A 27,426-nucleotide genomic window follows, 5' to 3' on the forward strand; every position below is an offset into this window, starting at 1 on the left:
CATGCCTCAGCTATGCCCAGGGAGAAGGGGGCTGAATGAGCTGAGTAAGAACTGTAGGGGAGCTAAGCAGATGTCAGCAATCTGTGCTCTGCTTTTAACTGGGAAGCCAAGAGACAAAGGGCGTTTCCAGGCACCAGCGCAGAGAGCTGCTGGATCAGCCTTTGGCAGGGGCTGGAGGGGTCTGGCTGTGCCTTCAGAGGGAGCTTGCACAGTCAACACCTTATGATGGCAAAGCTCAGGTTTGGCTCCTCCTGGAGGTCCCCTTCCACCAATTCCCTCACTTGGGATGTTCCCAGCCTCTGTGGGTTGAGGAGAATTCACGGAAATGGCCTCAGGGTCAGGGAATGAAGTGCAGGGCCAGCCAGGACTAGGGAGCCCAAGGTTCTGGTGGGACTCTCAGCCATGTTTCCTATTTTGTCTGCAGAAGGGAGCTGAAGGAGCCAACTCAAAAGGTCAAGGAGGAGGCAAAAGCCCTAGAGGAGGAAGACAGGAGGAAGGAGGAAGAGATGCTGAAGAAGGGAAAGAAGAGTGTCTCTGTTGGGAAGCAACCTCCAATACCAGCAAAGGGGAAAACCAAGACCCGAGAGAATATGGAAACCGAAATCCCAAAAAAGAAAACCAAAATCCCAGAGTGGAAGGAAACCAAAATCCCGGAGAAGAAGGAAGCCAAAATCTCAGAGAAGAAGGAAGCCAAAGACCCAAAGAAGGGGGAACCCGAAGCCGTCAAGAAGGGGGGAACTGAAATCCCAAAGGACTAAGCTAAGATGGAGAAGAAGCCTTTATTCTTTATTCATCCAACTCATTTTACACAGTTTAACACACCTTGTGTGCACCTTTAGTTTGTTCATAGATTTCTTATCAGTTAGTCGATTATTGGTTAATAAAATAGATTTTACTTGTGCATCAAATCTCTCTATTGTATTGTTTACCTCTTCACTGATTCTCGTGGGACAAATCCCTTGTTATTGCAGGTGCATTTGTTTTTCACCCTCAGAATAGAATGGTCACAAAGTCTCATTCTCAAAATAGCTTCACATGGGAACTTGTAACTGCTTAGCTGCACTCAGAAGAGATGATAGGCCAGCTATTGATATGGCCAAACAAGGCTTCATGTCAAAAGGCCTTTCTTTTATCATTATTCTACCTGTCTATGACATCTCCCGTGGTGTCCTTGGACCCAAATTGTCACAACTGACCCATGGTTCCATGAGGTTCCCCAGTGTCACCGTGATGTCCTTGGACCCACATTGTCACAACTGACCCAAGGTTCCCTGAGGTTCCCCTGTGTCACCATGGTCACTGTCAGAGGCTGGATGAGATCAATGTCCTGAGACACCGTGGGATGAGCTGTCACTCAGTCACACAGTGGGGACAGCACTAACCCAGCCCTGATTGCCTGTGCGATCAGAAATCCCACCTGGGGGAGGCTCACAAGGGCCCGGGGGCTTAAAAACATAGAGCACAAGGTGAGCCCCTGGTATGGACTCTGCCTTCTCCTGGGGTTTGTGTCTCACCCACACTGGAACCCTAGGAGCTGTTAGTCATATGTGTGTCTTTCTATAGAGCTTCTGTCTTTCTGTCTCTCTCCTTCTTCTCCTTCTAATGCTCTTTATATGGAACATTTTTGGATACCCTAACAGCTTATGTGTTTTAATGTTTCCAGGATAAATGGGCTAAGTAAATGAAGTTACTGCTATGATAAGTGTTTTATGTGTAATTTGATGTTGCATTAAATACTCTTCCAAAGTTCTTGATTTTTTGCACTTTGCCAGTAGAATTTTGTGTCATTTTGACCTCTTACGAATATCTGGCTGGTGTTTCTCCTGTGCACCAAACTCGAGTAAAGGTGGCAGATGAATTGGTGAGTTGACACACAAACCCCGAACGGAGCTCCGGGTGCGTGGAGGATCGGGGCGGTGTGAGTCGTGCACAATCCCTGCAGTGGGGGGACATGGGTCCCTAGTGGGGTTTAGGGTGCCCCAAGTACAGCAGCAGCCCTGAGTACACCCAAGAGGGCCCCAGTGCCCAGGGTGGGACAGCGGTGCTGGGGGTTCAGTGTGCCGCGGGTCAGGTAGAAACCATAAACCCACTGGAGGCCCCTGGGGCGATTGTGGTCACAGGGCAGGGCAGGGCTGGACTTACAGGGCAGGGCAAGGCTGGACCTGCCCCTTCCTCCCCCACACACAAAATGTTTAGAGCCAACAATCTCCTCTGGTCTGTCACAACAGGCAATGCTGGAGGTGAAATCCCAATTGTGGCCATTGGCACCTGGCTGAGAAGGACAGTTCTTTTCCATGGGAAGGAAAGCACAGAGCATCAAGGTTTGGAAGGCAGGTAGGTGAGACCCTCACTAGGCCAAGGTCAGCTAGACATGTCAGTAATAGCAGATTTTGGATTTAGGGAATTTTGGAGGTGGAAACGCAATCTCGGCCATGGGCACCTGGAGAAGCAGGACAGTTCTCTCCCATAAGAAGGAGAGTATGGAGGCTCCCCTAGTGTTTTGGGGACAGATGAGAGGTGACCCTTGTGGAACTACTGCCAGCCAGACTTGTCCTGGCAATATTCCGATGGGAAGAATTCCTGGATATAAGGAACTTTGGAGGTGAAATCCCAATTCTGGCCATGGGTGCCTGGAGTCGAAGGACAGTGCTTTTCCATTGGGAAGGAAAGCACAGAGCCCCAGTGTTTCAGCAGCACATGAGAAGTGAACCTCAAGGTGCAAAGGTCACCTGGACCAGTCAGGCAGTCCATGGGAAGCCAAACCAGTCAGAGCTGTTCTGTGTTCCCTTGGTTTTATGGGGCTCCATAGTGTCACACTGATGCACTGGATCCATGGGGTCCCACAGTGTCACAGTGCCCCCAGGTGTCAGATGTCCCTACAGGGTCACAATGGTCCCAAGGATTCCATGAGCCCTTGCAGTGTCGCAATGGTCCCTGTGGCTCCCCAGGCCCCACAATGTCACGGGACTCCTCTGTTCCATGAGGTCTGCAATGTCACAATGGACCTTTGGACCCTGGGGCTTTGCTGTGTCACAATGGTCTCCTTTGGCTCCACAGTGCCACAATAGACCATTGATGACAGGCCTGCAAGTGAGGACTCCTGGGATGTCACCATGGAGCCCCCATGAGTGCCTGTGACAGATCGGTGCCTTTGCAGCACAAGGTCCCCCGGGATGTCACCATGGAATGGCTGTGACTGCCTCTGTCCACACAGCTCTTTACCATCCCCAGAAAGCCCTAGGAGATCTCCATGGAGCCCCTGTCTGTGTCTGTGACATTCCAGCTCTGGAACAGCCTAGAGATTTCTGGAAAGTCCCCATGGAACCTCTCTGAGGGCCTGTGACAAATCTGACCCTTAGCAGGCAACCATCACCAGCCTCCTGTTGTTCTGTTCAGTTTCCACAGCAACCATTACCAGGAACCTGTTGCTATGGTCAGTTTCCATGGCAACCATCCCCAGCCCCCTGTTGCTGTGCTCAGTCCCTCAGCAGCTCCATGGAGACCCCATGCCAGGGGTGGTTGCCATGGACACCAGCCCAGGCCTGCAGCCAGAGCTCGTTGCCATGGCAACCATTTGCAGCCCCATCCCCAGGCTCATGGGATCCCAGAGCCACAGAATTGGCTGAGCTGGGAGGGACCCATCAGGATCCTCCAGTCCAACTGCTGGCCCTGCACAGGACACCCCAACAATGCCAGCCTGGGCCTGGCAGCGCTGTCCAAACACTGCTGCAGCTCAGAGAGCCCTGGAGCTGGGACCCTTCCCTGGGGAGCCTGGGCAGGGCCCCAGCAGCCTCTGGCCAAAAACCTTTTCCTGACATCCAACCTGAGCCTGCCCCGACTCAGCTGCAGCCGTTCCCTCCACTCCTGTCCCTGGGCACCAGAGGGAAGAGGTTCCCACAGCGCCAGCCAGGGACCCGCTCCCAAGGCTGTTGCCACGGCCACCAGGGCTGGGACCAGCTGGGATGCTCGGTTTCCACAGGCCGGGGTGCAGGAATGGGATTCCCCAATTTCCAACTCCTGCTAAAACCGCACTGCCCTCACTGCCCTCCCACCTCCCATGGAAAGCACAAAAAGGAAAGATTCTGGGCTTAGATAAGAACAATTTATTGGGAACAACAACGAGATAAGGAACAAACAAAACCAGAAACAATTTGGATAACAGAAGGCACTGTTTACAGGGAAAACTCAACAAAAGTCACTGGGTCTTCCTGGCCACAATTTCCCCTTCCTGGAAATTTCACCCTTCTCCTCAGGGTGAGACAGAGTCCATTTCCTGCTCCTGGCAATGACCTGAGGTGGGAGTGAATGTAATGACAGGGCCATGGCCAGACCTTCATGTTTTTCCATCCCACATCATATCATTGGCAAGGACAGGAAAAAGTACAGGTGTCTTCCCAGCATGGATCATGGGGAATATGGATCATCAGGGCTTTTCCCAATGTGGATACTCCAATTACTGGAGTTGAGGCAGTGCACAAAATCCTCCTGCACTTGGGTATTGGAGGCCTTCCCTTAGTGGTGCCTCCGTTGGTGACTGGTCAAGTGAGAGCTCTGGGTGAAGCTCTTCCCACACTGGGGACACTCGTAGGGCCTCTCCCCAGTGTGGATGCGCCGGTGGGTGATCAGGGTGCACTTTTGCTTGAAGCCCTTCTCGCATACACAGCAGCGGAAGGGCCTCTCATCTGTGTGAATCCGCTCACGCAGGAGGAGACTGGAGCTGGTCCGAAACCTCTTCTGACACTGGGGACACTCATAGGGCCTCTCCCCAGTGTGGATGCGTTGGTGCCTGATGAGTTCTGACCTGTAGCTGAAGCCCTTCCCACATTCCCCACACTTGTAGGGCCATTGCCCAGTGTGGATGTGTTGGTGGCGGATCAGGGTGCTCCTCTGCCTGAAGCTCTTCCCACACTGCAAGCACTTGTGGGGCTTCTCCCCATCATGAAGCTGCTCATGGACCACCAGCTCTGAGCTCTGGCTGAAGCTCTGTCCACCTTCCTGGCTCAGGGAGGGTCTTTCCTCCTCAGAGCACCCCAGACTGGGTTTGGAGCCCCTCTTCCTGTGGAATCTCTGGGGAGTTTCCTCCCCGTTGGATTCCTGTGCCCTGGAGTCACTCATAACAGCATCTTCCTTGATGTTCTGCTGTGGGGATTTGTCATCCCTGGTCCCAATCCTCAGCTTCTTCTCTGGGGGAGGAAAGACAAGGAGAGGATGGGATTTGCCTCCCTGCCAGAGGGAAGGGGAAGGAGATCCCCCCAGTGCATCTTCGGTAGGATGGTGTTGGCAGCAGGGTTGTCCTGCAGCCAGGGGCTGAGCTGGGCTGGGAGATGGAGCAGGAGAGAGGGGGAAAGGGGCACTGACTTCCTCCTCACCTGCCTGGGAGTCCTGGGGATCCTTCCTGTTCCTCACAGCCTCCTTTTCCATCTGGCAAAGGTTTGGAAATGGGAAATCCTCTTTTGGGAGAATAACAAGGGATGACCATATTGAGTTTTGTACTGGTTTGAAGGCAAACCTGGGAAAGGGTCTAAACCAAAATTGCAATTCTAAACCAAAGTGAAGATCAAGGCAATGATACAGAAACACTGCCTTAAACTGACAGAGTCAGGATATAACCTGACACCCTGTTGGTCCGGGTTGTGGCAGCCGTCCCAATAAATTGTGGCTGCAGTCCTGTGGGAGAGGTGGACGTGGTTCTGTCAGAGCAGTGATCCTGCAGAAGGGTCTGGTCTTCGTCTGGAGGTCCAGTGGTGGTTATGGAGCTCTTATCCTCTGGGAATCCAGTAGGCAAGCTGCTCCTGGTGTTGCAAGCTTCAGCTTATTTACAGGCAGGAATGCTTGGATCCTCCCCCTGGGCGGATCATCCCACAAGGGGATGATGGAATTTTATCAGTCCTGCAGTGACACTCAATGGCCCATTAGCAGAAGATATCTCCCCTGGAGGACGTTATCAGGGCTGAGTCATGGAAGAGATAAAGAACCCTGCCCCACCTGTTTATAGCAGTTGATGAAGATGGGGATTGAAAACATGCATTTGGTTACATCTTGCATGGCAAACTGAAACAGTGGGGTAATCCCTGCTCAGGGGGTGAACACCACCCCCCTTACCCAAACTGGCTCAGGTGTAAAACCCCCACCCTGGGAAGGGCACACACAGGGGACAATGTCACACGTGACCCCCTCCAGGGGAGGTCTCTGTCCCTTGTCACTCCCTCGCCATGCCCTGCGTTCCTCTTTCTTTTAACTCTCTCTACCTCACATTTACTGTTCAATAAAATCCACATTAGATTTGGTCTCATTAGCACCTTAATTGGGGCAGAGGCATCTCTCTAGTAAGTTTTTTAACCAGATTGAGACATTATTTTGGCGCAGTGAGTTCAGGGCACTGTTCCCTGACCCCAAGTGCCTTTGTCAACAGAATGGTTCCCTCCTCTGAGGAGGGTGTGGTTCTCTCTGGAAGAACCCTTGGAACTTCCTCTGAGTCACGTATGGAAGAACTGATGAGGAAAATGGCTGTTGTTGGTCTGGATTATAAAGAAAATATTTTGTTGTCCTTCCTTGAAAAGTTTGTTAAAATCACTGGAAGAGAGGGAGCAAATGATACCAGCGAGATTGAAAAGGTTCGTTCACTCCAACATGAAAAACACAAGGCTGCTGGAAGTCCCAGAAGAAGCCCAGCTCAAGTAGCTAAATTCCCAAATAACTCCAGCCAGGGGTCTCCGGGAGGATTCTTTTGAGGAGTGTTCGGAGCCGGCAGATCCCGGATTCGAGCCCCAGATATCTCCGGGCTCCCCAAGAGGAGCTTTTTCGGGGGGAGAGGAGCCGCGATCGCCCCTCGGGAGGGTCTCGGGGGGTCCACGTGGGGATGGCCCGGTACCAACGGGGCGGGACATTGGTTTTGGGGATCCCCGTGAGAGCCGGGGCTGTGGAACGGGGGACCCCCGGGGTGGGGAGAGGGGAAGGGGCGATACCGGAGCTGGGGGACCCCCGGCAGCCCCGAGATGAGGCGGGGACGGGACCCCCTGACCCTGACAGGGGTGTCCTGGGGTGACTTCATGATGCTCGTACCCCATCGGTCTGTTTAGCCCAGAAATGAGTTCTGCACCTTTAAGGCTGGTTCTGAGAGAGAAGGGGAGGAGGAAGAATCTGCAGTTTGTTTTCAGAAACTGAACTCACTCCTCTACATTCCAGCTCCTGGATGGACAGACAGCAGGACAGAGCTGTCCTTTGCTTTTAGTCAGTTTTTAGGTCTCTGAGGCAGAGAAGTTCTCCGGACTTTGATTTTTCTTTTTCTTTGGAGCTGTTTAAACCTGCTCTGGACTGAACAACCAGAATACCACCAGCAGCTCTTCCCTGAGGCCCACCGGGATAAGCCTGGGCCTGGGCATTTCCAGCGCTGGTCAGACTGATAAGAGACTGATAATAGACTGATAAGAGGTTGATAAGCCACTGATAAGACACTGATAACGCACTGATAAGGCACTGATAAGACGCTGAGTGCATGGAGCTACAACCCAAGGAGGGACTTTCGGAGTTTGTCATCTATTTTGGAGCAGCAGGAAGTTTTATTGCTTAATATTGTTCAATTTTTGTGCTGGTGAATGCTTTGCCTGTAAAATAAAGTTTTTCTAGACTTTTCTCCCCGGAAATATTTTCCCGGACTGGCTGAGGGTGGGGCTGCTGAATCGGCATTCTAGAGGAAACTCCTTTTGGAGGGTTTCAACCAAATTTGCCCTAAACCAGGACAGGGTGGTGGAAAGAAGGGGGAACCCCAAGTGGCTGGATTGAGGGGAGGCTGGAGAGGGGGACCTTGGGACCCCAGAACCTCCCAGAATCCAAAAGCAGGACCCTGGAGAGGAGGGATCCCCTGGACTGATGGAATCCCCACCAGCCCTGAGATGCGGGAGCAACCATAACCCAAGAGGGATGAGACTGGAAATGGGAAACTCCTGGTGGCTTTTTTTGATTCACTCTTGATTTTTGGACATCTGGTGACTTCTAGAAATGGACGTGGGTTGGAGGAGTCAACAACCCAAGGCATTCACACCTTGATTTTCTCCAAAAAAGGATTTTCCCCAAACCTTCCCACCGTAACATCCTCCCTGTCCCACTCTGGGTGAGCTCAATCCCAAACCTGACCCTGATCCCGGTCTCAATCTCACTCCACATTTAGACACACTCACAGTTCTGTATTTTATCTCATCCCAGTCCCATACTCATCTATCCCAACCCCAGCCCAAAGCCAATCCTATGTCTCGCCTTAACCTCAATCCCAGCTCTAATCCAAATCTCAGCCCCAACTCTAACCCAGCCCCAATTCCAGCGGCTTCCTAACTCCTCAGCCCCAAACCAAATTCCCGGTTCAGCTCTTCTGGGGCTTTGGGGTTGTCTCTGTCCCTCTGGCCCCGATGATGTTTGGGTGGGGTCACAGCAGGGCTGAGAGGGACAGAGACCCCCCCGGCCTCCCCCCACTTGGAAAGTACACCCTTCTTCTCAGGGAGAGAGAGAGTCCCTGTCCTGCCCCTGGCAATAACTTGAGGTGAGAGTGAATGTAATGACAGGGCCATGGAAAAACCCTCATGTTCTTCAGTTCTACACCATGTCATTGACAGGGAAGGTATTGGGGCAGTTGTCTTCCCAGCATGGATCATAGGGACCATGGATCACCTGCGCTCTTCCCAACATTAGACCTCCACTGGGGATGAAGCTGGACCAGTTCACAAAGCTCCTCCTGCAGCTGGAGCACTCGCAGGGCTTCCCTTAGTGGCACCTCCGTTGGTGTTTTGTCATGTTAGAGCTCTGGGTGAAGCTCTTCCCACACTGGGGACACTCGTAGGGCCTCTCCCCAGTGTGGATGCGCCGGTGCCTGATGAGGTCGGAGTTTTGCTTGAAGCCCTTCCCACACTCAGGGCAGTGGAAGGGCCTCTCATCTGTGTGAAACTGCTGGTGCTGGAGGAGACTGGAGCTGGTCCGAAACCTCTTCTGACACTCGTAGGGCCTCTCCCCAGTGTGGATGCGTTGGTGCCTGATGAGGTCTGACCTGTAGCTGAAGCCCTTCCCACACTCCCCACACTCATAGGGCCATTCCCCGGTGTGGATGTGTTGGTGGCGGATCAGGCTGCTCCTCTGCCTGAAGCTCTTCCCACACTGCAAGCACTTGTGGGGCTTCTCCCCATCATGAAGCTGCTCATGGACCACCAGCTCTGAGCTCTGGCTGAAGCTCTGTCCACCTTCCTGGCTCAGGGAGGGTCTTTCCTCCTCAGAGCACCCCAGACTGGGTTTGGAGCCCCTCTTCCTGTGGAATCTCTGGGGAGTTTCCTCCCCGTTGGATTCCTGTGCCCTGGAGTCACTCATAACAGCATCTTCCTTGATGTTCTGCTGTGGGGATTTGTCATCCCTGGTCCCAGTCCTCAGCTTCTTCTCTGGGGGAGGAAAGACAAGGAGAGGATGGGATTTGCCTCCCTGCCAGAGGGAAGGGGAAGGAGATCCCCCCAGTGCATCTTCGGTAGGATGGTGTTGGCAGCAGGGTTGTCCTGCAGCCAGGGGCTGTGCGGGGCTGGGAGATGGAGCAGGAGAGAGGGGGAAAGGGGCGCTGACTTCCTCCTCACCTGCCCGGGTGTCCTGGGGATCCTTCCTGTTCCTCACAGCCTCCTTTTCCATCTGGCAAAGGTTTGGAAATGGGAAATCCTCTTTTGGGAGAATAACAAGGGATGGGCACCATGAGATTTGTACAGGTTTGAAGGCAAACATGGGGAGGGTCTAAACCAGAATTACAATTTAAAAGAAAATGAAGATCAAGGCAACGATATAGAAACACTGCCTTAAACTGACAGAGTCAGGATATAACCTGACACCCTGTAGGTAAGGCTGGTGGCTGCCGTCCCAATAAATGGTGGCTGCAGTCCTGTTGGAGAGGTGAACGTGATTCTGTCAAAGCAGTGATCCTGTAGAAGGGTCTGGTCTTCGTCTGGAGATCCAGTGGTGGTTATGGAGCTCTTGTCCTCTGGCAATCCAGTAGGCAGGCTGCTCCTGGTTGTAGCAAGGCTCAGTATATATCCTGGTAGGAATGCTTGGATCCTCCCCCTGGGCGGATCATCCCACAATGGGATGATGGAATTTTATCAGTCCTGCAGAGACACTCAATGGCCCATTAGCAGAAGATATCTCCCCTGGAGGGCATTATCAGGGGTGAGTCATGGAAGAGATAAAGAACCCTGCCCCACCTGTCTCTAACAGTTTATGGAGATGGTGATTGAAAGCATGCATTTGTTTACATCTTGCATTGCAACCTGAAACAGTGGTGTAATCCCTGCTCAGGGGGTGAACACCACCCCCTTACCCAAAGTCGCTCAAGTGTAAAACCCCCACACACAGGGGACAATGTCACACTTGGTCTGGTCCAGGGGAGGTCTCTGTCCCTTGTCACTCATATTTTCTCTTTCTTTCCATCTCTCTACCTCACATTTACTGTTCAATAAAATACACTTTGGATGTGGCCTCATTAGCCCCTTAATTGGGGCAGAGGAATCTCTCTAAAAATTTGCATAACCAGACTGTGACATTATTTTTGCACAGTGTGTTTAGGCGCTATTCTCTGACCCGAAGTGCCTTTGACAATATCAGGGCTCCCTCCACTGACAAGGTTGTGGTTCTTTCTGGAAGAACTCTTGGAAACTTGGACACCGTCCCTCCTTCCTCCTGCGGAGCTTATGGAGCTTATAAAAGTTTTTTCTCTTTATGGGAGAAATGATGGGGAAAATGGCTTTTATGAGTGGCCAGTGTAAAGAAAATAATTTGCTGTCTTTCCTTATAAAGTTGTTAAAATCACTGGAGGAAATAGAGCAAATGTTACCAGCGAGACTGACAAGGTACAGTCACCCCACAGTGAGGAACACAAGGCGGCTAAAAGTCCCAGAAGAAGCCCAGCTCAAGTTGATAAATTTCCGAATAAGTCCTGAATTCCCAGGCTTGGGGGCTTTACCAAATGTGACAATCATTTTTCTCTTTATCCCTGTCACCTTTGTGACTGCTACACAGAGATTTCCATTCCTTTTATTAATCTGTATTGGGCCAAATTTGCACTTTGCTTTTATCGGAACCTGCCAGCAGCTGAGCTGGAGATGTGCAGGAAGCAATGAATATTGGAATTGCCACATCACTGCTTGGATTGTCAGTTTATTCATGTTTGGGATTTGTTTGCGCTTTCATCACAAGTTACTTGTGGGAAGAGCAAATATTCTTCAAAGTAATTTTGCAGAGTCAAGTTTGATTTCTGCCAAGTTTATTTTGTCCAGTGCCCAAAGGATGCTCAAGGGGTCTCTGTGCCTCTCGCACTGGGGGATGCTTGGAAGGGGTTTGGGGGTGTTTTTCATGTCCCTGTCACCCCAGGCCGTTCTGCAGGGGTTGTGCCTGTCCCTGTCACCCCAGGCTGTTCCCCAGGGGGTCTGCATCATTCTCACCCCAGGAAATGCCTGGGGGTCTCCCTCCCTCTCACCCCTGTTCCAGGGGATGCTCGGGGCAGTCTCTGTCCCTCTCAGCCCAGGGGATGCTCAGGGGTCTCTGTCCCCTCACCCTGGGGGATGCTCGGGGGTCTCCATCTCTCTGGCCTCAGGCAATGCCTGTGCAGGGCTGGGGACCAGGGGCACTATGTCCCTCTCACCGCTGAGGGTGCTCGGGGCTGGGGGGGCTCTCCGACCTTCTCACACCTGGGGAGGCCGGGGGGGTCTCTGTCCCTCTCAGCCCTGCTGTGACCCCACCCAAACATCATCGGGGTCAGAGGGACAGAGACACCCCCAAACCCCCAGAAGGGCTGAACCTGGGATTTGGTTTGGGGCTGAGGGTTTAGGAAGGGGCTGGAATTGGGGCTGGGTTGGAGTTGGGGCTGAGATTTGGATTAGAGCTGGGATTGAGGTTAAGGCTAGACATGGGATTGGCTTTGGGCTGGGGTTGGGGTGGATGAGTTTGGGACTGGGATGAGAATAAATACACAACTGAGTGTGTCTAAACATGGAGTCAGACTGAGACCAGGATTGGGGTCAGGTTTGGGATTGAGCTCACCCAGAGCGGGACAGGGGGGATGTCACGGCAGGAAGATTTGGGGAAAATCCTGGTTTGGGGAAAAACAAGGTGTGAACGCCTTGGGTTGGGGATTCCTCCCACCCAAGTCTATCTCTAGAAGTCACCTGCTGTGCATAAAAACCTCCAAAAATCAAGAGTGAATGAAAAAAAAAACCCCACAATGAGTTTCCCATTTCCAGTCTCATCCCTCTGGGGTTCTGGTGGTCCCCTCTCTCAGGGCTGCTGGGAATCCCATGGGTCCTGGGGATTCCCCCCCTCCAGGGTCCTGCTTTGGGATTCTGGGAGGTTCTGGGGTCACAAGGTCCCCCTCCCCAGCCTCCCCTCAATCCAGCCACTTGGGGTTCCCCCTTCTTTCCACCACCCTGTCCTGGTTTAGGGCAAATTTGGTTCAAACCCTCCAAAAGCAGTCTCCTCTAGAATGCCGATTCAGCAGCCCCACCCTCAGCCAGTCCAGGAAAATATTTCCTTGGAGAAAAGTCTAAAAAAACTTTATTTTACAGGCAAAGCATTCACCAGCACAAAAATTGAACCATATTAAGCAATAAAACCTCCTGCTGCTCAAAAATAGATTACAAACTCCGAAAGTCCCTCCTTGGGTTGTAGCTGGGCCCACTCAGTGTCTTATCAGTGTCTTATCAGTGTCTTATCAGTGTCTTATCAGTGTTATCAGTCACTTATCAGTCTATTATCAGTCTCTTATCAGTCCGTCCAGCGCTGGAAATGCCTAGGCCCAGGTCCATCGCAGTGGGCCTCAGGTGGGAGCTGCCGGTGGTGTTCTGGTTGTTCAGTCCAGAGCAGGTTTAAACAGCTCCAAAGAAAAAGAAAAATCAAAGTCCAGGGAACTTCTCTGCCTCAGAGACCTAAAAACTGACTAAAAGCAAAGGACAGCTCTGTCCTGCTGTCTGTCCATCCAGGAGCTGGAATGTAGAGGAGTGAGTGCAGTTTCTGAAACAAACTGCAGATTCTTCCTCCTCCCCTTCTCTCTCAGAACCAGCCTTAAAGGTGCAGAACTCATTTCTGGGCTAAACAGACCATTGGGGGTACGAACATCATGAAGTCACCCCAGGACACCCCTGTCAGGGTCAGGGGGTCCCGTCCCCGCCTCATCTCGGGGCTGCCGGGGGTCCCCCAGCTCCGGTATCGCCCCTTCCCCTCTCCCCGCCCTGGGGGTCCCCCATTCCACAGCCCCGGCTCTCACGGGGATCCCCAAAACCAATGTCCCGCCCCGTCGGTACCGGGCCATCCCCACGTGGACCCCCCGAGACCCTCCCGAGGGGCGATCGCGGCTCCTCTCCCCCCGAAAAAGCTCCTCTTAGGGAGCCCGGAGATATCCGGGGCTCGAGTCCGGGATCGGCCGGCTCCGAACACTCTCCAAAAAATCCTCCCGGAGACTCCTGGCTGGAGCCGGGGCGAGCTCGTCCTCCGCCCTCCCCTGCGGCTCGGGGCTGGGGGCGATGCTCCCGGGGCAGGGGGTGCTGCAGGCTCGGCGTGCGGGCGCTGCGAGCGCCGCGATTCTCCCGCTCCCGCTGCTGCTCCTCCTCTTCCTCCCGCATTTCCTCCGCTCCCAGCCCGGACCCCCCTTTCCCACCGCTCTGCCCCGCGGCCCCGCAGCACCGGCTGCTGGGTGGGGGAGCCCCCGATCGGCCCCAGGCCTGGGCAGGGGCTCGGGGACTCCCCCGGGGCGGATCCGTCCCCCGGCCCGAGCCCCAAATTCCGCTCCGGGGCCACCGGGCTCTGCGGGTCCGCCTGGCAACCGGTGAGTCATCGACGAGGAAAGCTCTGGTTGGCTGGAAATTGGTTAGCGCCTCTTCTGATTGGCTGGAATTGTGGAAGGCGCTGCGCCCTGCCGGTGTCCCTGGGAGCTGCGGAGTCCAGGCGGGAGCCTTTTCCTGTTTCTTTCTGTTCTGTGAGACCTCTTCCCGATTTCTTTCTCTCCCTTTCTCCTCCCCATTTCTTGTTCCGTTCAGTCCACGTTCAATAATCGTCGGTTGCGTTCCCACGCTCTCATTCGCTCCTCCACTGGGGCAGAGGCGTCTCTCACTCGCGGGGTCGTAATCCATGGACAGGGTCCCTGCCCATCCCAGTCCTTCCAGGACTCGCTTCTTTTTCCTCCCTCCCTCTGCTTCCAGAGGGGAAGGTGCTGGAAAATGTCCATCAAAGTCACCTTTGCTGTGTGCTCTGGGAGCCCACAGAGCTGCTGGATCTTCTCCCCTTGGGAGAGAAGCTCCTTGGGAGGCACGGCAGGAGCAGCACCCTGGGAGCCTCGGGAATGCCCCTCTGGGATCCACGGCACACACTGCCAGGGTCTGGAATTCCAATTCTCAGCTATGAAAAGATGTTCCTGCCCTTGAAGGCAAAGCTGTCAAGAAGGAGCCAAAAGCCAAGTGGAGCAAGATCTTACAGTGGCATTTCACTGCCAGCCTTCCTAACTTCACCCATGGCAGCTGTAGCTCCTGAATTGGGAATTAAATCCGGGCACGGTCTTTGGTGTGAGCTGCCCTGGGTCAAGGAAGACTCTGAGAGAGAAACAGAGCAGGGGAAGAGAGGCAGGAGAGAAAGGAGGGCACAAACACAATCAGCTGAGAAGGTGGCACTCTGAAAACAGACCAGAACTGACTGAAAAGCAATATAACAGAAAGGAATAATTTTGCATCTTTTAGTTACTATCAAAATACAATTTCTTCCCCTTCTCACAAATCTCCTCCCAGTGTCATTCAGCAGAGCTGTCAAAAAGTCCTTAACTCTGGGTGGATGTTCCAGGCTGCAGCCACAAGGAAAGAGGGAATGGGGATTTTCCTGCTCCTGGGGAGTTGGACATCCTCAGCTGAGGAGAGGAGGAGGCACCAGGAGAAACAGGCAGCCGGGCTTCACCCTTTCTCCAGAAAGAGGGGGGGAAACATCTCAACCTGTCTGCAGCTGCTCCCACAGGGATATGAGGGCTGATCCCAGAGCCCCAAAGGTCACAGTCAGGGCTGCCCTCAGGGAATGCTCGCCTGGTATGGAGGGGCAGCGTGGGAGCACCTGGATCTTGGAGCACCCAGCTGCCCCCCATGTTTGGAGGTGCCTGAGGAGGGCTGGGATGATGCCAGGGACATCCTGCAGTGACATCCCCCCTGTCCTGCTCTTGGTGAGCTCAGTCCCAAACCTGATCCTGACCCTGGTCTCAGTCTCACTCCATGCTTGGACACACTCACAGTTCTGTTCTCACTATTCTCATCCCAGTGCCTGACTCGTCTAGCCCCAGACCCAATCCCAACCCCAGCCCTGAAGCCAATCCCATGTCTCACCTTAACCTCAGTCCCAGCTCTAATCCAATCTCAGCCCCAAATCCAAGCCCAGCCCCAATTCCAGCCCCTTCCTAAATCCTCAGCCCCAAGCCAAATCCCAGGTTCAACCCTTCTGGGGGTTTGTGGGTGTCTCTGTCCCTCTGACCCCGATGAAGTTTGGGTGGGGTCACAGCAGGGCTGAGAGGGACAGAGACCCCCCCGGCCTCCCCAGGGGTGAGAAGGTCAGAGAGCCCCCAGCCCCTCCCAAGCATCCCCCAGGGTGAGAGGCACAGAGACCCCCTGAGCATCCCCTGGGCAATGGACAAAATAAACTTGGCAGAAATAAAACTTTATCCTACATAAAATACCTTGATGAATATTTGATTTCCCATAAGTCACATATGATGAAAACACAAATCCCAAACATGAATAAACTGACAATAGAAGCAATTTTGATGCAATTCCAAGTTACATTGGTTCCTGCATAGCTACAGCTCAGCTGCTGTCAGGTTCCAATAAAAGCAAAGTGCAAATTTGGCCCAATATAAAGATTATTAAAAGGAAGGGGAAACTCAGTGTAGCTGTCAAAAAGGTGACAGGAATGAAGAGAATAATGATTCTCACATTTGATAAAGCCCCCAAGCCTGTGAATTCCGGAGTTATTTGGGAATTTATCTACTTGAGCTGGGCTTCTTGTGGGACTTTCAGCAGCCCCTTATGTTCTTCACCTTGGAGTGAATGAACCTTGTCAGTCTCGCTGGTAACATTTTCTCCCTTTCCTCCAGTGATTTTAACAAACTTTTCAAGGAAGGACAAGAAAATATTTTCTTTTACACTGGCCACTCACAACAGCCATTTTCCTCATCATTTCTCCCATAAGTTCCCCGGGAGGAAGGAGGGACTGTGTCCAAGTTTCCAAGGGTTCTTCCAGAAAGAACCACAACCTCCTCAGAGAAGGGAACCACACTCTTGTCAAAGGCACTTGGAGTCAGACAACAGTGCCCTGAATTCACTGTGCCAAAATAATGTCACAGTCTGGTTACTCAAATTGTTATAGAGATTCCTCTGCCCAATTAAGGTGCTAATGAGGCCACATCCAAAGTGTATTTTATTGAACAGTAAATGTGAGGTAGAGAGAGAGATGGAAAGAAAGAGAAAAGGGGAGAGAGCAAGGGAGTGACAAGGGACAGAGACCTCCCCTGAAGCAGGGTAAGTGTGACATTGTCCCCTGTGTGTGTGCCCTTCCCAGGGTGGGGGTTTTACACCTGAGCCAGTTTGGGTAAGGGGGGTGGTGTTCACCCCCTGAGCAGGGATTACCCCACTGTTTCAGTTTGCCATGCAAGATGTAACCAAATGCATGTTTCAAATCCCCATCTTCATCAACTGCTATAAACAGGTGGGGCAATGTTCTTTATCTCTTCCATGACTCAGCCCTGATAATGCCCTCCAGGGGAGATATCTTCTGTGAATGGGCCATTGAGTGTCACTGCAGGACTGATAAAAATCCATCATCCCATTGTGGGATGCTCCACCCAGGGGGAGGAACCAAGCATTCCTGCCTGGATATAAGCTGAAGCTTGCAACACCAGGAGCAGCTTGCCTACTGTATTCCCAGAGGACAAGAGCTCCATAACCACCACTGGACCTTCAGAGGAAGACCAGACCCTTCTACAGGATCACTGCTCTGACAGAATCACGTTCATCACTCTAACAGGACTGCAACCACCATTTAATGGGACTGCAGCCACCACCCTGACCAACAGGGTGTCAGGTTATATCCTGACTCTGTCAGTTTAAGGCAGTGTTTCTGTATCATTGCCTTGGTCTTCACTTTCTTATTAAATTGTATTCTGACCTAGACTCTCCCCCAGGTTTGCCTTCAAACCAGTACAAAAGACAAAGTGCGCACCCTTTGTTTTCTTCCCAGAACAGGATTTCCCATTCCCAGATCTTGACTGGATGGAGGAGGAGGCTGCGAGGAAGAGGAAGGTTCCCTGCGATACCCAGGCAGGTGAGGAGGAAGTCAGGGCCCCTTTCCCCATCTCTCCTGCTCCATCTCCTAGCCCAGCACAGCCCCCAGCTGCAGGACAACCCTGCTGCCAATGCCGTCCTGCTGGGGATGCACTGGTGGGATCTCCTTCCCCTTCCCTGTGGCATGGAGGCAAATCCCATCTTTTCCTTGTCCTTCCTTCCCCAGGGAAGGAACTGAGGATGGAGACCAGGGAGGAAAAATCTGCATGGCAGAACCTTGTGAAAGAGGCCGTTTTGAGTGATTCTAGTGCACAGGAATCCAACAGGGAAGAAAAACCTCAGACATCCCACATAAGCAGGGGCTCCAAACCCAGCCCAGGGTGCTCTGAAGAAGAAAGAGCCACCCTGAGCCAGGACGGTGGACAGAGCTTCAGCCAGAGTTCCGAGCTGGTGGCCCATGAACAGTTTCATGATGGGGAGAAGCCCCACAAGTGCTTGGAGTGTGGGAAGAACTTCCGGAAGATCAGCACCCTGCTCTGCCACCAGATGATCCACACTAGGAAATGGCCCTACAAATGTGGGGAATGTGGGAAGGGCTTCAGCTACAGATCCAACCTTGTGACCCACCAACGCATCCACACTGGTGAATGGCCCTACGAGTGTGAGGAGTGTGGGAAGGGCTTCAGCTGCAGCTCCGCCCTCGTCAACCACCAACACATCCACACTGGGGAGAGGCCGTACGAGTGTCCAGAGTGCCAGAAGAGCTTTCGGACAAGCTCCGATCTCCTCAGGCACCAGCAGATTCACTCAGAGGAGAGGCCCTTCTGCTGCCCTGACTGTGCGAAGGGCTTCAAGCACAAGTCCCACCTCATCATCCACCAGCGCATCCACACTGGGGAGAGGCCCTACCAGCGCCCCACATGTGGTAAGAGGTTTCAGACCAGCTCAAATCTCTGTCTGCATGAGCGGATTCACACAGAGGAGAGGCCCTTCCGATGCCCTGTGACTGTGGGACGGGCTTCAAGCCCAACTTCACCCTCATCACCCACTGGCGCATCCACACTTGGGAGAGGCCCTACAAGTGTCCCCAGTGTAGGAAGAGCTTTACCCAGCACTCTCACTTGACCAGACATCAATGGAGGCACCGGTAAGGGAAGCCCTGCAAATGCCACAAACGCAGGAACAGCTTCATGCACCACTCCAGCTTCATCCCCCATTGGAGGGCCCACATTGGGAAGAACCCTGGTAATCCATTTTCCCTGTGATCCATCTGGGAAGACATCTGTCCCTTTTCCTGCCCTTGCCAAAGACATGATGTGGGATGGAAGAACATGAGGGTCTGGCCATGGCCCTGTCATTACATTTACTCTCACCTTAGGTCATTGCCAGGGGCAGAAAAGGGACTCTGTCTCTCTCCCTCTGTAGACAAGGGTGTCCTTTCCAGGTGGGGGAAATGCATGGCCAGGAAGAGCCTGTTGTTGATGTATTAGTTTTCCCTGTAAACAGTTTTTCTTATCCCTTCTGTTATCAATATTATTTCTGTTTCTGTTTGTTCCTTATCTCATTGCTGTTCCCAATAAATTGTTTATATCCCAGCCCAGGATCTTTGCCTTTTGTGCTTTCCATGGGAGGTGGGAGGGCAGTGAGGGCAGTGCGGTTTTAGCGGGAGCAGGAAATTGGGGAATCCCATTCCTGCACCCCGGCCTGTGGAAACCGAGCATCCCAGCTGGTCCCAGCCCTGGTGGCCATGGCAACAGCCTTGGGAGCGGGTCCCTGGCTGGCGCTGTGGGAACCTCTTCCCTCTGGTGCCCAGGGACAGGAGTGGAGGGAACGGCTGCAGCTGAGTCGGGGCAGGCTCAGGTTGGATGTCAGGAAAAGGTTTTTGGCCAGAGGCTGCTGGGGCCCTGCCCAGGCTCCCCAGGGAAGGGTCCCAGCTCCAGGGCTCTCTGAGCTGCAGCAGCGTTTGGACAGTGCTGCCAGGCCCAGGCTGGCATTGTTGGGGTGTCCTGTGCAGGGCCAGCAGTTGGACTGGAGGATCCTGATGGGTCCCTCCCAGCTCAGCCAATTCTGTGGTTCCGGGATCCCATGAGCCTGGGGATGGGGCTGCCAATAGTTGCCATGACAACGGGCTGTGGCTGCAGGCCTGAGCTGGTGTCCATGGCAACCACCCCTGGCATGGGGTCTCCATGGAGCTGCCAAGGGACTGAGCACAGCAACAGGGGGCTGGGGATGGTTGCCATGGAAACTGACTGTAGCAACAGTGGGCTGGTGATGGCTGCCATGGAAACTGACCATAGCAACAGGAGGCTGGTGATGGTTGTCTGCTAAGGATCAGATTTGTCACAGGCTGTCAGAGAGGTACCATGGGGACTTTCCAAGAGTCTCTAGCCTGTTCCAGAGCTGGAATGTCACAGACACAGACAGGGGTCCATGGACACCTCCCAGGGCTTTCTCGGGATGTTAAAGAGCTGTGTGGTCAGAGGCAGTCACAGCCATTCCGTGGTGACATCCCGGGCACCTTGGGCTGCAAACGCACCGATCTGTCACAGGCACTCACGGGGGCTCCACGGTCACATCCCAGGAGTCTCCAGGCTGCCAAAGAGCCGGGATGTCCCAGACACTCACAGGGGTTCCTGTCATGGGCACAGTGGAAGCTTCAGTCAAAGTTTATTACAGAAGTTCCTGTTGGGTCACGAGGTGCAGAAAGCAGCCCCAGTAGCCCCCACAGATTCCCAAATACCCCCAAGGATGTCCAGGCTTTCTAAACTCCTTCTGGGAGAGCCACATTGGAGCATCTGTTTCCAATTCCAGCTGCAGACTTTTCAAGAGTTTGTGTGTACAGAATAATAAAGTGGGAAATAAACCTTTGTAGAATTTGCCCCACAGGATTAGGGATGGCAAACCAGATATTTTTATATAAATATGTATTATCTATTATGGTAATTATTAGAGAAAATTGTCTAAATCAGAAATATTTAATCGTGATTTAAGAGATGTATAATATATTATATAGAGCACTAAGAAATTATTTCAAAACAACTGTATTAAGGCAAAATCTGTAATTAAGCAGAGATTGATGTCACTCCTGCAGACCATTGACTGTGGGCAAGTCCCTTTGGCTCAGCCAGGAGCAGTGACCTTGAGGGGTGTCCCCACTGCAGGGAGGAATCCCCACCTCCCCAAAGAAGGGAAATGTCAGGAGACGCTGCCGTTAAAATTTGGGACGGGGCTTTTCTAGTCTGAGGTGCTGCCCTGTCAGTCAGATGTGCCCAGGCTGGGCCAGCTCAGCAGCTCTGCAGAAGCTCTCAGTGGTGTCACTTGGTTTTTCCTTTCTCGGGGGATTTTTCCAGCTCTGCCACATATTCAATTCCCCCTGAGGAAACTGAAATTTGGGATGGAGGAGTCAGGCTGGTTTCAGCATTATTCACCCCAAAAGCAGCATGACCTCCCTCCTTCATTTCCCATTGGGGGCTTTGCAAACAGGGCCTGTCTGGAGTTGTTGGAGGGCCTGTCTGGAGTTGTTGGAGGCCATTGCAGGCAGAGCCTCCTGCTCCAGCAGGAACTGCCTTTCCTGTGCCATGAGCAGGGCAGGTCCCGCTGCAGGAAAAGCCCCAGGCCAGCCCCAGCACAGGGAAGGGCTCGGGCACAAGGGCAGAGTGCCGTGCTGGGAGCTGTGCCAGGGAGAGCCTGAGGCATCAAGGGCGCCTTGTTTGAGAGAATTGTTTGAGGAATGGGAGCAGGGCTTGTCTGTCCTGCTTGGCACAGCCCAGGCAGGGCTTTCCCAGCCACATTCCACACTCCATTGCCCAGCTGCAGCCGCTGGTGCCTCTGAGTGGTGCTGCCCCAGCCCCAGGGACGCTCTCCTTGTCTGCCCATTCCCCCACGGTCTCTGGGCAGGGATGGCCTCAGTGGGGGCTGCTGACATCCTCAGCACCTTGGAGGCTGCTGCTGAATTTTCCTGCTCCAGGGGCTTGTTCAGCCTTCAGCTCTTCAGTGCAGGAATTCAGTGTCCCCAGGGCTCATTAACATTGTGAACACCTGACCAAGCCAAGCCTCTGGGAATAATTTGATTTAATTTCCAAATCTTTTGTGGTTAAGTAGATCTCAGTAGTGTATTCAAAGTGAATACATGATATTTAAAAAGACGGTGAGAAGAGGTTTTTTAGGTCTTGTTTAGTTTTGTTTTCCTGTTCATAAATTGATATATGCAGTCTCCTATTGTCACTGAATCCAAGTACCTCCTCATGCAGTTTGAATATATATGAAAATCATGACCCTTCATGGCTGACAATCAGTCAGACTCTGTCCTTACCCCCACCCCACCATTTCCCCTATCCAAGTCCTGGCACTCAGAGCAGCCTTGTGCAAATCTGAGCTCCTTCCAGCCCAGGCTGCACCTGCAGCTTTCAGCTCCCTGGCTCCAACTCCCATCTGCTTTCCTTGGAGAAGGAGCTGCCCGAGACACAGAGGGATGTTCATTTATTGTCAGCCAACAAAGCCAAGGGAAGGCACAGCTCCATCAAATGCAAAAGTCACTCCTCTGCTGGATATTGAATCCACTTTCCACAGCAGACACTCTCAGAGCAATGGAAAACACCTTCTGTGCCCAGCACAGATCCAAAGGTCCCACAAACCCTTCCTGCCCCAGTTCTGCCCAGATTTGCTCTTTGCACACAGGAGTCACAGTCTGAAGTCAGGAGCTCCCTCCATGCCTAGTGGGAGGAAAAGAGAAAAAGGGGATGAAGAGCCCTCCTGTGCAGAGCCAAGGTCCAAGTGCAGCCCCTGCAGTGGGAACCACAACTCATCAGGTTTGTGTCCTTTGGGCTCAGGACCTGGTGACACTCAGAGGCACAGAAAGGTTTCTTGCCAACAAACACAAGTTGGACATTTGAACAGTTTAATGACCATCACAGCTCTCTGTGATGTCCCTGCAGCCTCTGACATGTCCCCCATCCCCAAGAGATTTCTGTACAGCAACAGTTTTAAACAAGGCCTAAGGTAATTCTGTGATAGATTATAACACAATTAAAATGATATTTAATATATATTTATTTGAACTTCAGAAATATTGGGCAATTTCTTCCAGCTCAAAGCATGAAGCCAGTCTGTTGAGAGGCACTTGAGTGACCAGAGAGCATCTAGAGGATGAAATCAGAGAGCAGTAGAAGTACATAGATCCACCTGCTGTAAAAGAAGAGATGTCCTTAGACATGGCCATTTCAACAGAAGGGCTGAAAACACCTGAAGGAAAAGGGAGACGAAGTAATGAACAGAATATTGGTGACGCCCTTAGAAGGGAAGATCAGTATTTTCCCTCCTGCCATCAGTACACCTCAAGGAAATTCCTGTTCCTGGCGGAAAAACTCTGCCAATTCTTAAAAGTACTCAAATGACACAGATAATAAAGATTTGTTTGTATGTCATGAAATTAGAGTCTTTCATTAGCAAATTTGCAGATGATACTAAGCTGGGAGCATATATCGATCTGTTAGAGGGATGGAGGTCTTTGCAGAGGGACTTGGAATGGTTGGATGGATGGGCAGAATCTAATGGGATGAGGTTCAATAAGTCCAGGTGCCAAGTCCTGCACTTTGGCCACAATAACTCCCTGCAACATTATAGGCAGGGGCCAGTGTGGCTGGACAGTGCTCAGGTGGGAAGGGACCTGGGGGTGCTGGTTGACTGTCAGCTGAACATGAGCCAGCAGTGTGCACAGGTGGCCAGGAAGGCCAATGGCATCCTGGCCAGCATCAGGAATAGTGTGGCCAGCAGGAGCAGGGAGGTCATCCTTCCCCTGTACTCAGCATTGGTGAGGCCACAGCTTGAGTTCTCTGTCCAGTTCTGGGCCCTCAGTTTAGGAGGGACATTGAGATACTTGAGCGTGTCCAAAGGAGAGCAACGAGGCTGGTGAGGGGCTTGGAGCACAAGCCGTAGGAAGAACGACTGAGGGAGCTGGGGTTGTTCAGCCAGGAGAAAAGGAGACTCAGAGGTGACCTTATCACCCTCTTCAACTTCCTGAAAGGTGGCTGTGGTGAGCTGGGGGTTGGTCTCTTTCTCTGGGCAACAACAGACAGAACAAGAGGACACAGTCTCAAGCTGCGCCAAGGGAGATATAGGCTAGAATTAGGGAGGAAGTTTTTCACAGAAAGAGTGGTCAAATACTGGAATCATCTACCCATGGAGGCGATGGAGTCACCATCCCTCGATGTGTTTAAGGGAAGACTGGATGTGGCACTTGGTGCCCTGATCTAGTTGAGGTGTTAGAACATGGGTTGGACTCAATGATCTTAAAGGTCTCTTCCAACCTTGAAATTCTGTAATTCTGTGAAACTAACAGGTATTAACACCTGTGCCACTTTCCAGGCAGACATCAGTTGTGTGCCCGTGAACAGGTTGTGCCACTTGTGCCCTGAGGTGCCCAGCTGGGATTGGATCTCTCCGAGAGCACCTGAGGGAGAGCAGAGCACCTTGTAAGCTGCAGGTCCCTGACAGCCCTGCAGGGCTCCTGTCCCATCAACATCTGCTCTGCTCCAGTCTGAAACAGGGCCCAGCATGGTGCCGGGATCACCAGAGAGCTGAGGTGTGTGCTGGAATTCAATGCCCTCCCCATTCCACAGCAGCCCTGCATTTTCCTGCTGCAGTTTTGGTCTCCAGCACAGCCATGGAGGCTCTTTGGGCTCTGGACTGTTGCTGCAGCCCCCAAGGGCAGCTGAGCTCTGCCTTTGGCACAGTCAGGCCTGGCCATCACAGGCCATACTCAGCAATTGCTTGTGTGTGCCTGGCCTTGCTGTCAGACCCAGCAGCAGCTGCGTGGCCCCTTTGTGGCCCTGTGCTGGCCCAGCCATGGTGGCCCAGCCCCTGTGCAGGCCCAGCCCAGGCCAGGAGCATTGCGGCTGGGAACGACCCCTGTGCCGTGGTGCCCACAGCAGCCTTGGGGCTCTGTGCCCCATGGCATCCCTGCTGGGCAGCCTCTGCCAGCTCCTGCAGAGTCTGTGGCACCTGTGGGGCTGCACAGACAGCCCTGCCCCGGGCTCTGCCGGCCTCTGGGCCAGCAGAGAGGCAGCCAGGGCTGGCCATGGCCGGGAACAGGCCCTGAGCCCCGCAGGAGGATGGAGCTGGGCCACAGCCAAACTCAGCCCAGGCCAAAGCTGGGCTCAGCAGCCAGGGCTGCCAAGGGCTGGGCACAGTGGCTGGCACAGACAAATGTCCTGGGGCCCCTCCCTGCTCTGTCCATGCCACCAAGGGCACAGAGCAGCCTCCTCTCTGGGCCACTTGCCTGTTTGCAATGCCTTGCACAGGCGCTGGCCCTGCCCCACAAGGCCTGGCCTGAGTCCTGCCCCTGCACACTCAGCCAGGCTGAGATGGACACTGATGGTTTCTGGGCCGGGCTCTCTGAGCCCAGCCCTGCTCCCTGCAAGCTCTGCTAGCTGCCCTGAGCTCTGGGCAGCACCAAGGGCCTCTCCCCAACCGGCCCTGGCCCCACAGCTCTGCTCATGCCAGGCTGCTCTGGGCACTGCCCCACGGCCTCAGCCCCTGGCAAGGGCACAGCAGCAGCTGCAGCTGCCACAGGACTCAGCCCCAGCCATGGGGGAAGGTGCTTGGCCAAGGCCAAAGGAGGCTCCCTGGCTGCCCTGCTCCCCTCTGGCTGAGGTGCTGAGAGCTCTGCAGCCTCTGCTGCCACCCCATCTGCCCAGGGCTGTCGCAGACCTCTTTTCATTAAAAATCTTTCCTTAAGATTTTTTCCTTCTGAGAAGCTGAGAGGCCTCAGGGACAGAATGTAAACAGTGATTGCCTGCTGTCGTGGAATGCAACAGGTGCATCTGTGGTTGGTCTTATGTGGATGTTTGGAATTAACGGCCAATCACAGCAGAGCTGGCTCAGACAAAGAGGCTGAGACAGCTGCCTTTGTTATAATTCTTTTCTATTCTTAGCTTAGCAAGCCTTCTGAGATGAAACTTTTCCTTCTATTCTTTTAGTGTCATTTTAATGTAATATATGTCTTAAAATAATAAAGCAAGCCTTCTCTAACATGGAGTCAGATCTATGTCTCTTCCCTCATCATAAGACCACTGTGACCACCATCACACAGGGCAGCACAAGAGCCCCAGCCTTGGGGCCCTCAAGAGCTGCTCCTGCTCCAGCCTCAGGGCCCATGCCAAAGCTGGGGCAGTCAGCAAGCTGTGCCCATTTCTGTTCATCGCTGCCCTGATGGGGATGGATCCTCAGCCACTTGGAGGTTGCTAATGAATTTTACACCTCCAGAGGCCTCTTATTTCTGGAGCTCTTCAGTTCAGGAATTCGCTGACAAAGGCTCATAAACATTTGTTCAAAATGCCCAAACAAGAAAAGCCCCTGAGAATAATTTAAGTTCTAAATTCTTTTGTGCTTAATTAGACAGATTTCCAAAGTGTAAGCAAAGTGAATATGCTGTATTGAAAACAATTAGGAGAGAATTATTTTATCTTGTTAAGTTCTCTTTTCCTCTTTATAGATTGGTATCAGCAATGTCCAATTTATACTGACCCCAATCACCTTCTAATACTGTCAGAATAGATATGAAAATACACACCTTTTATTGCTATCAATAACACTTTGTCCCTACCTCTTTCCCACTTTTATGAAAGAATTTCTACATGTCTAATTCAATAAACAACAAAGTTAAATTTAGCAGCAATTTTAATTGAGCAGCAATTTTATGTAAAATACTACAATCAAATAAAGTCAAACAGATACAAAAAATTTCTCAGTGGTTCTGATAAAGCATAAGCAAAACTGATCAATCAGGATATGGGGAGGGTTTCTCTCACCCTCCTGTACAAAAAGCACAGGAATCCAAACACATATTTATATACTGTATGCTAATACAGATTCATCAATATTTTCCCATAAATCTCTTCCTGTTTTTGATTCTTGAAATCTATGTCACTGTACTGCACAGTTCATGCTCTCACTGTTGCTAAGGGGTCTTTTGTCTCTTTGGTGGTCAATCCAAAGGAGACTCCTCCTCATCGTCACTATTCTTTGAACAACCCCACATGTTGCAGATGCGCCCCAAGTCGTGTGTTATAGAAGCCGGCATTATATTCCAAAAGAAAGCCTTTTTTATTTCATAGGCACCTGAAATCATTTCAATTCTGTTTATTTCAAGGTTGATTCTCTAATTATCCCAAGGCCTACTCCGTTTTGGGATGTTACTTATTACAATCTATATCCTGGATCCTATAATCTCATGAACATCTGAAAACATCTGTTTTGTGACACTAATTACATATTCTTTTCCTCTATTACTTTTTTCTAAAATATCGATATAGTTACAGTTGTTAGCATGAATCATATTCATTTATCACACCACCATTTCCCTCATTCAATCCCTGGCACTCAGAGCAGCTGAGGAATGGAGTCACATCCAGGGGTGTCCCCAGGGCTCAGGATTTTGGACAGGTCAGTGAAATCTCTTTATTGCTGATCTGGATGAGGCCATCGAGGGCACCCTCAGTCAGTTCCCAGGTGAGCCCAAGCTGGGTGGGAGTGTGGCTGTGCTAGAGGGCAGGAAGTTCTGCAGAGGGATCTGGACAGGCTGGAGCCATCCATTGGCCCAGGACAGTTGGATGAGGTTCACCAAGGCCAAGGGCCGGGTCCTGCCCTGGGCTCACAACCACCCCAAATCCCTGGCTGTGCCCTGCCCCTGATCTCCACAGCCTGTCCTGTTTCCTTCATCCCTGCATTGCCAAGAACTTTCTGGGACAAGGGAGCTCTGCTCTGGAAATAGAGGGAGGTGCAGGTGCCACCACTGGAGTGGGAACCACAACTCATCAGGTTTGTGTCCTTTGGGGGTCAGGAAGTGGTGAGACTCAGAGGCACAGAAAGTTTCTCTTCATGGCCAACAGACCATGGTTGAAAAGGACACAATTTAATAACAATCATGCTCTTCCCTGAGCTATGTGCAACGTCCCAGAAGTATCTGGTGAGGGCATCATCCACAGGTGATTTCCATACTAAAATAATTTCAGATAAATGTGGTTCTGTGATAGATATAAACAGCATTAAGTTCCTGTATCAGGATGCTCGTCCTGAAGCAGGGGCATATCAGGGCAACAGGGTAGCTATAGATCCAATG

The 27,426-nt window shown here is 52.3% G+C and overlaps 1 protein-coding gene across 1 annotated transcript in view; it reads left to right on the top strand.

Moving 5' to 3' along the window:
* Positions 1-8,593: 8,593 nt before the first annotated feature.
* The window catches only part of LOC141727905 (uncharacterized), a 208,396-nt gene continuing 189,563 nt past the window's right edge, over positions 8,594-27,426 (top strand). The window contains exons 1-2 of the mRNA XM_074534192.1: positions 8,594-8,611; positions 17,775-18,311. Of these exons, the coding sequence (XP_074390293.1) occupies positions 8,594-8,611; positions 17,775-18,311 (555 nt within the window). The remainder of the gene's footprint in view (positions 8,612-17,774; positions 18,312-27,426) is intronic.

This window comes from Zonotrichia albicollis, unplaced genomic scaffold (assembly GCF_047830755.1).
Source record: "Zonotrichia albicollis isolate bZonAlb1 unplaced genomic scaffold, bZonAlb1.hap1 Scaffold_257, whole genome shotgun sequence".
Lineage (NCBI taxonomy): Eukaryota > Metazoa > Chordata > Aves > Passeriformes > Passerellidae > Zonotrichia > Zonotrichia albicollis.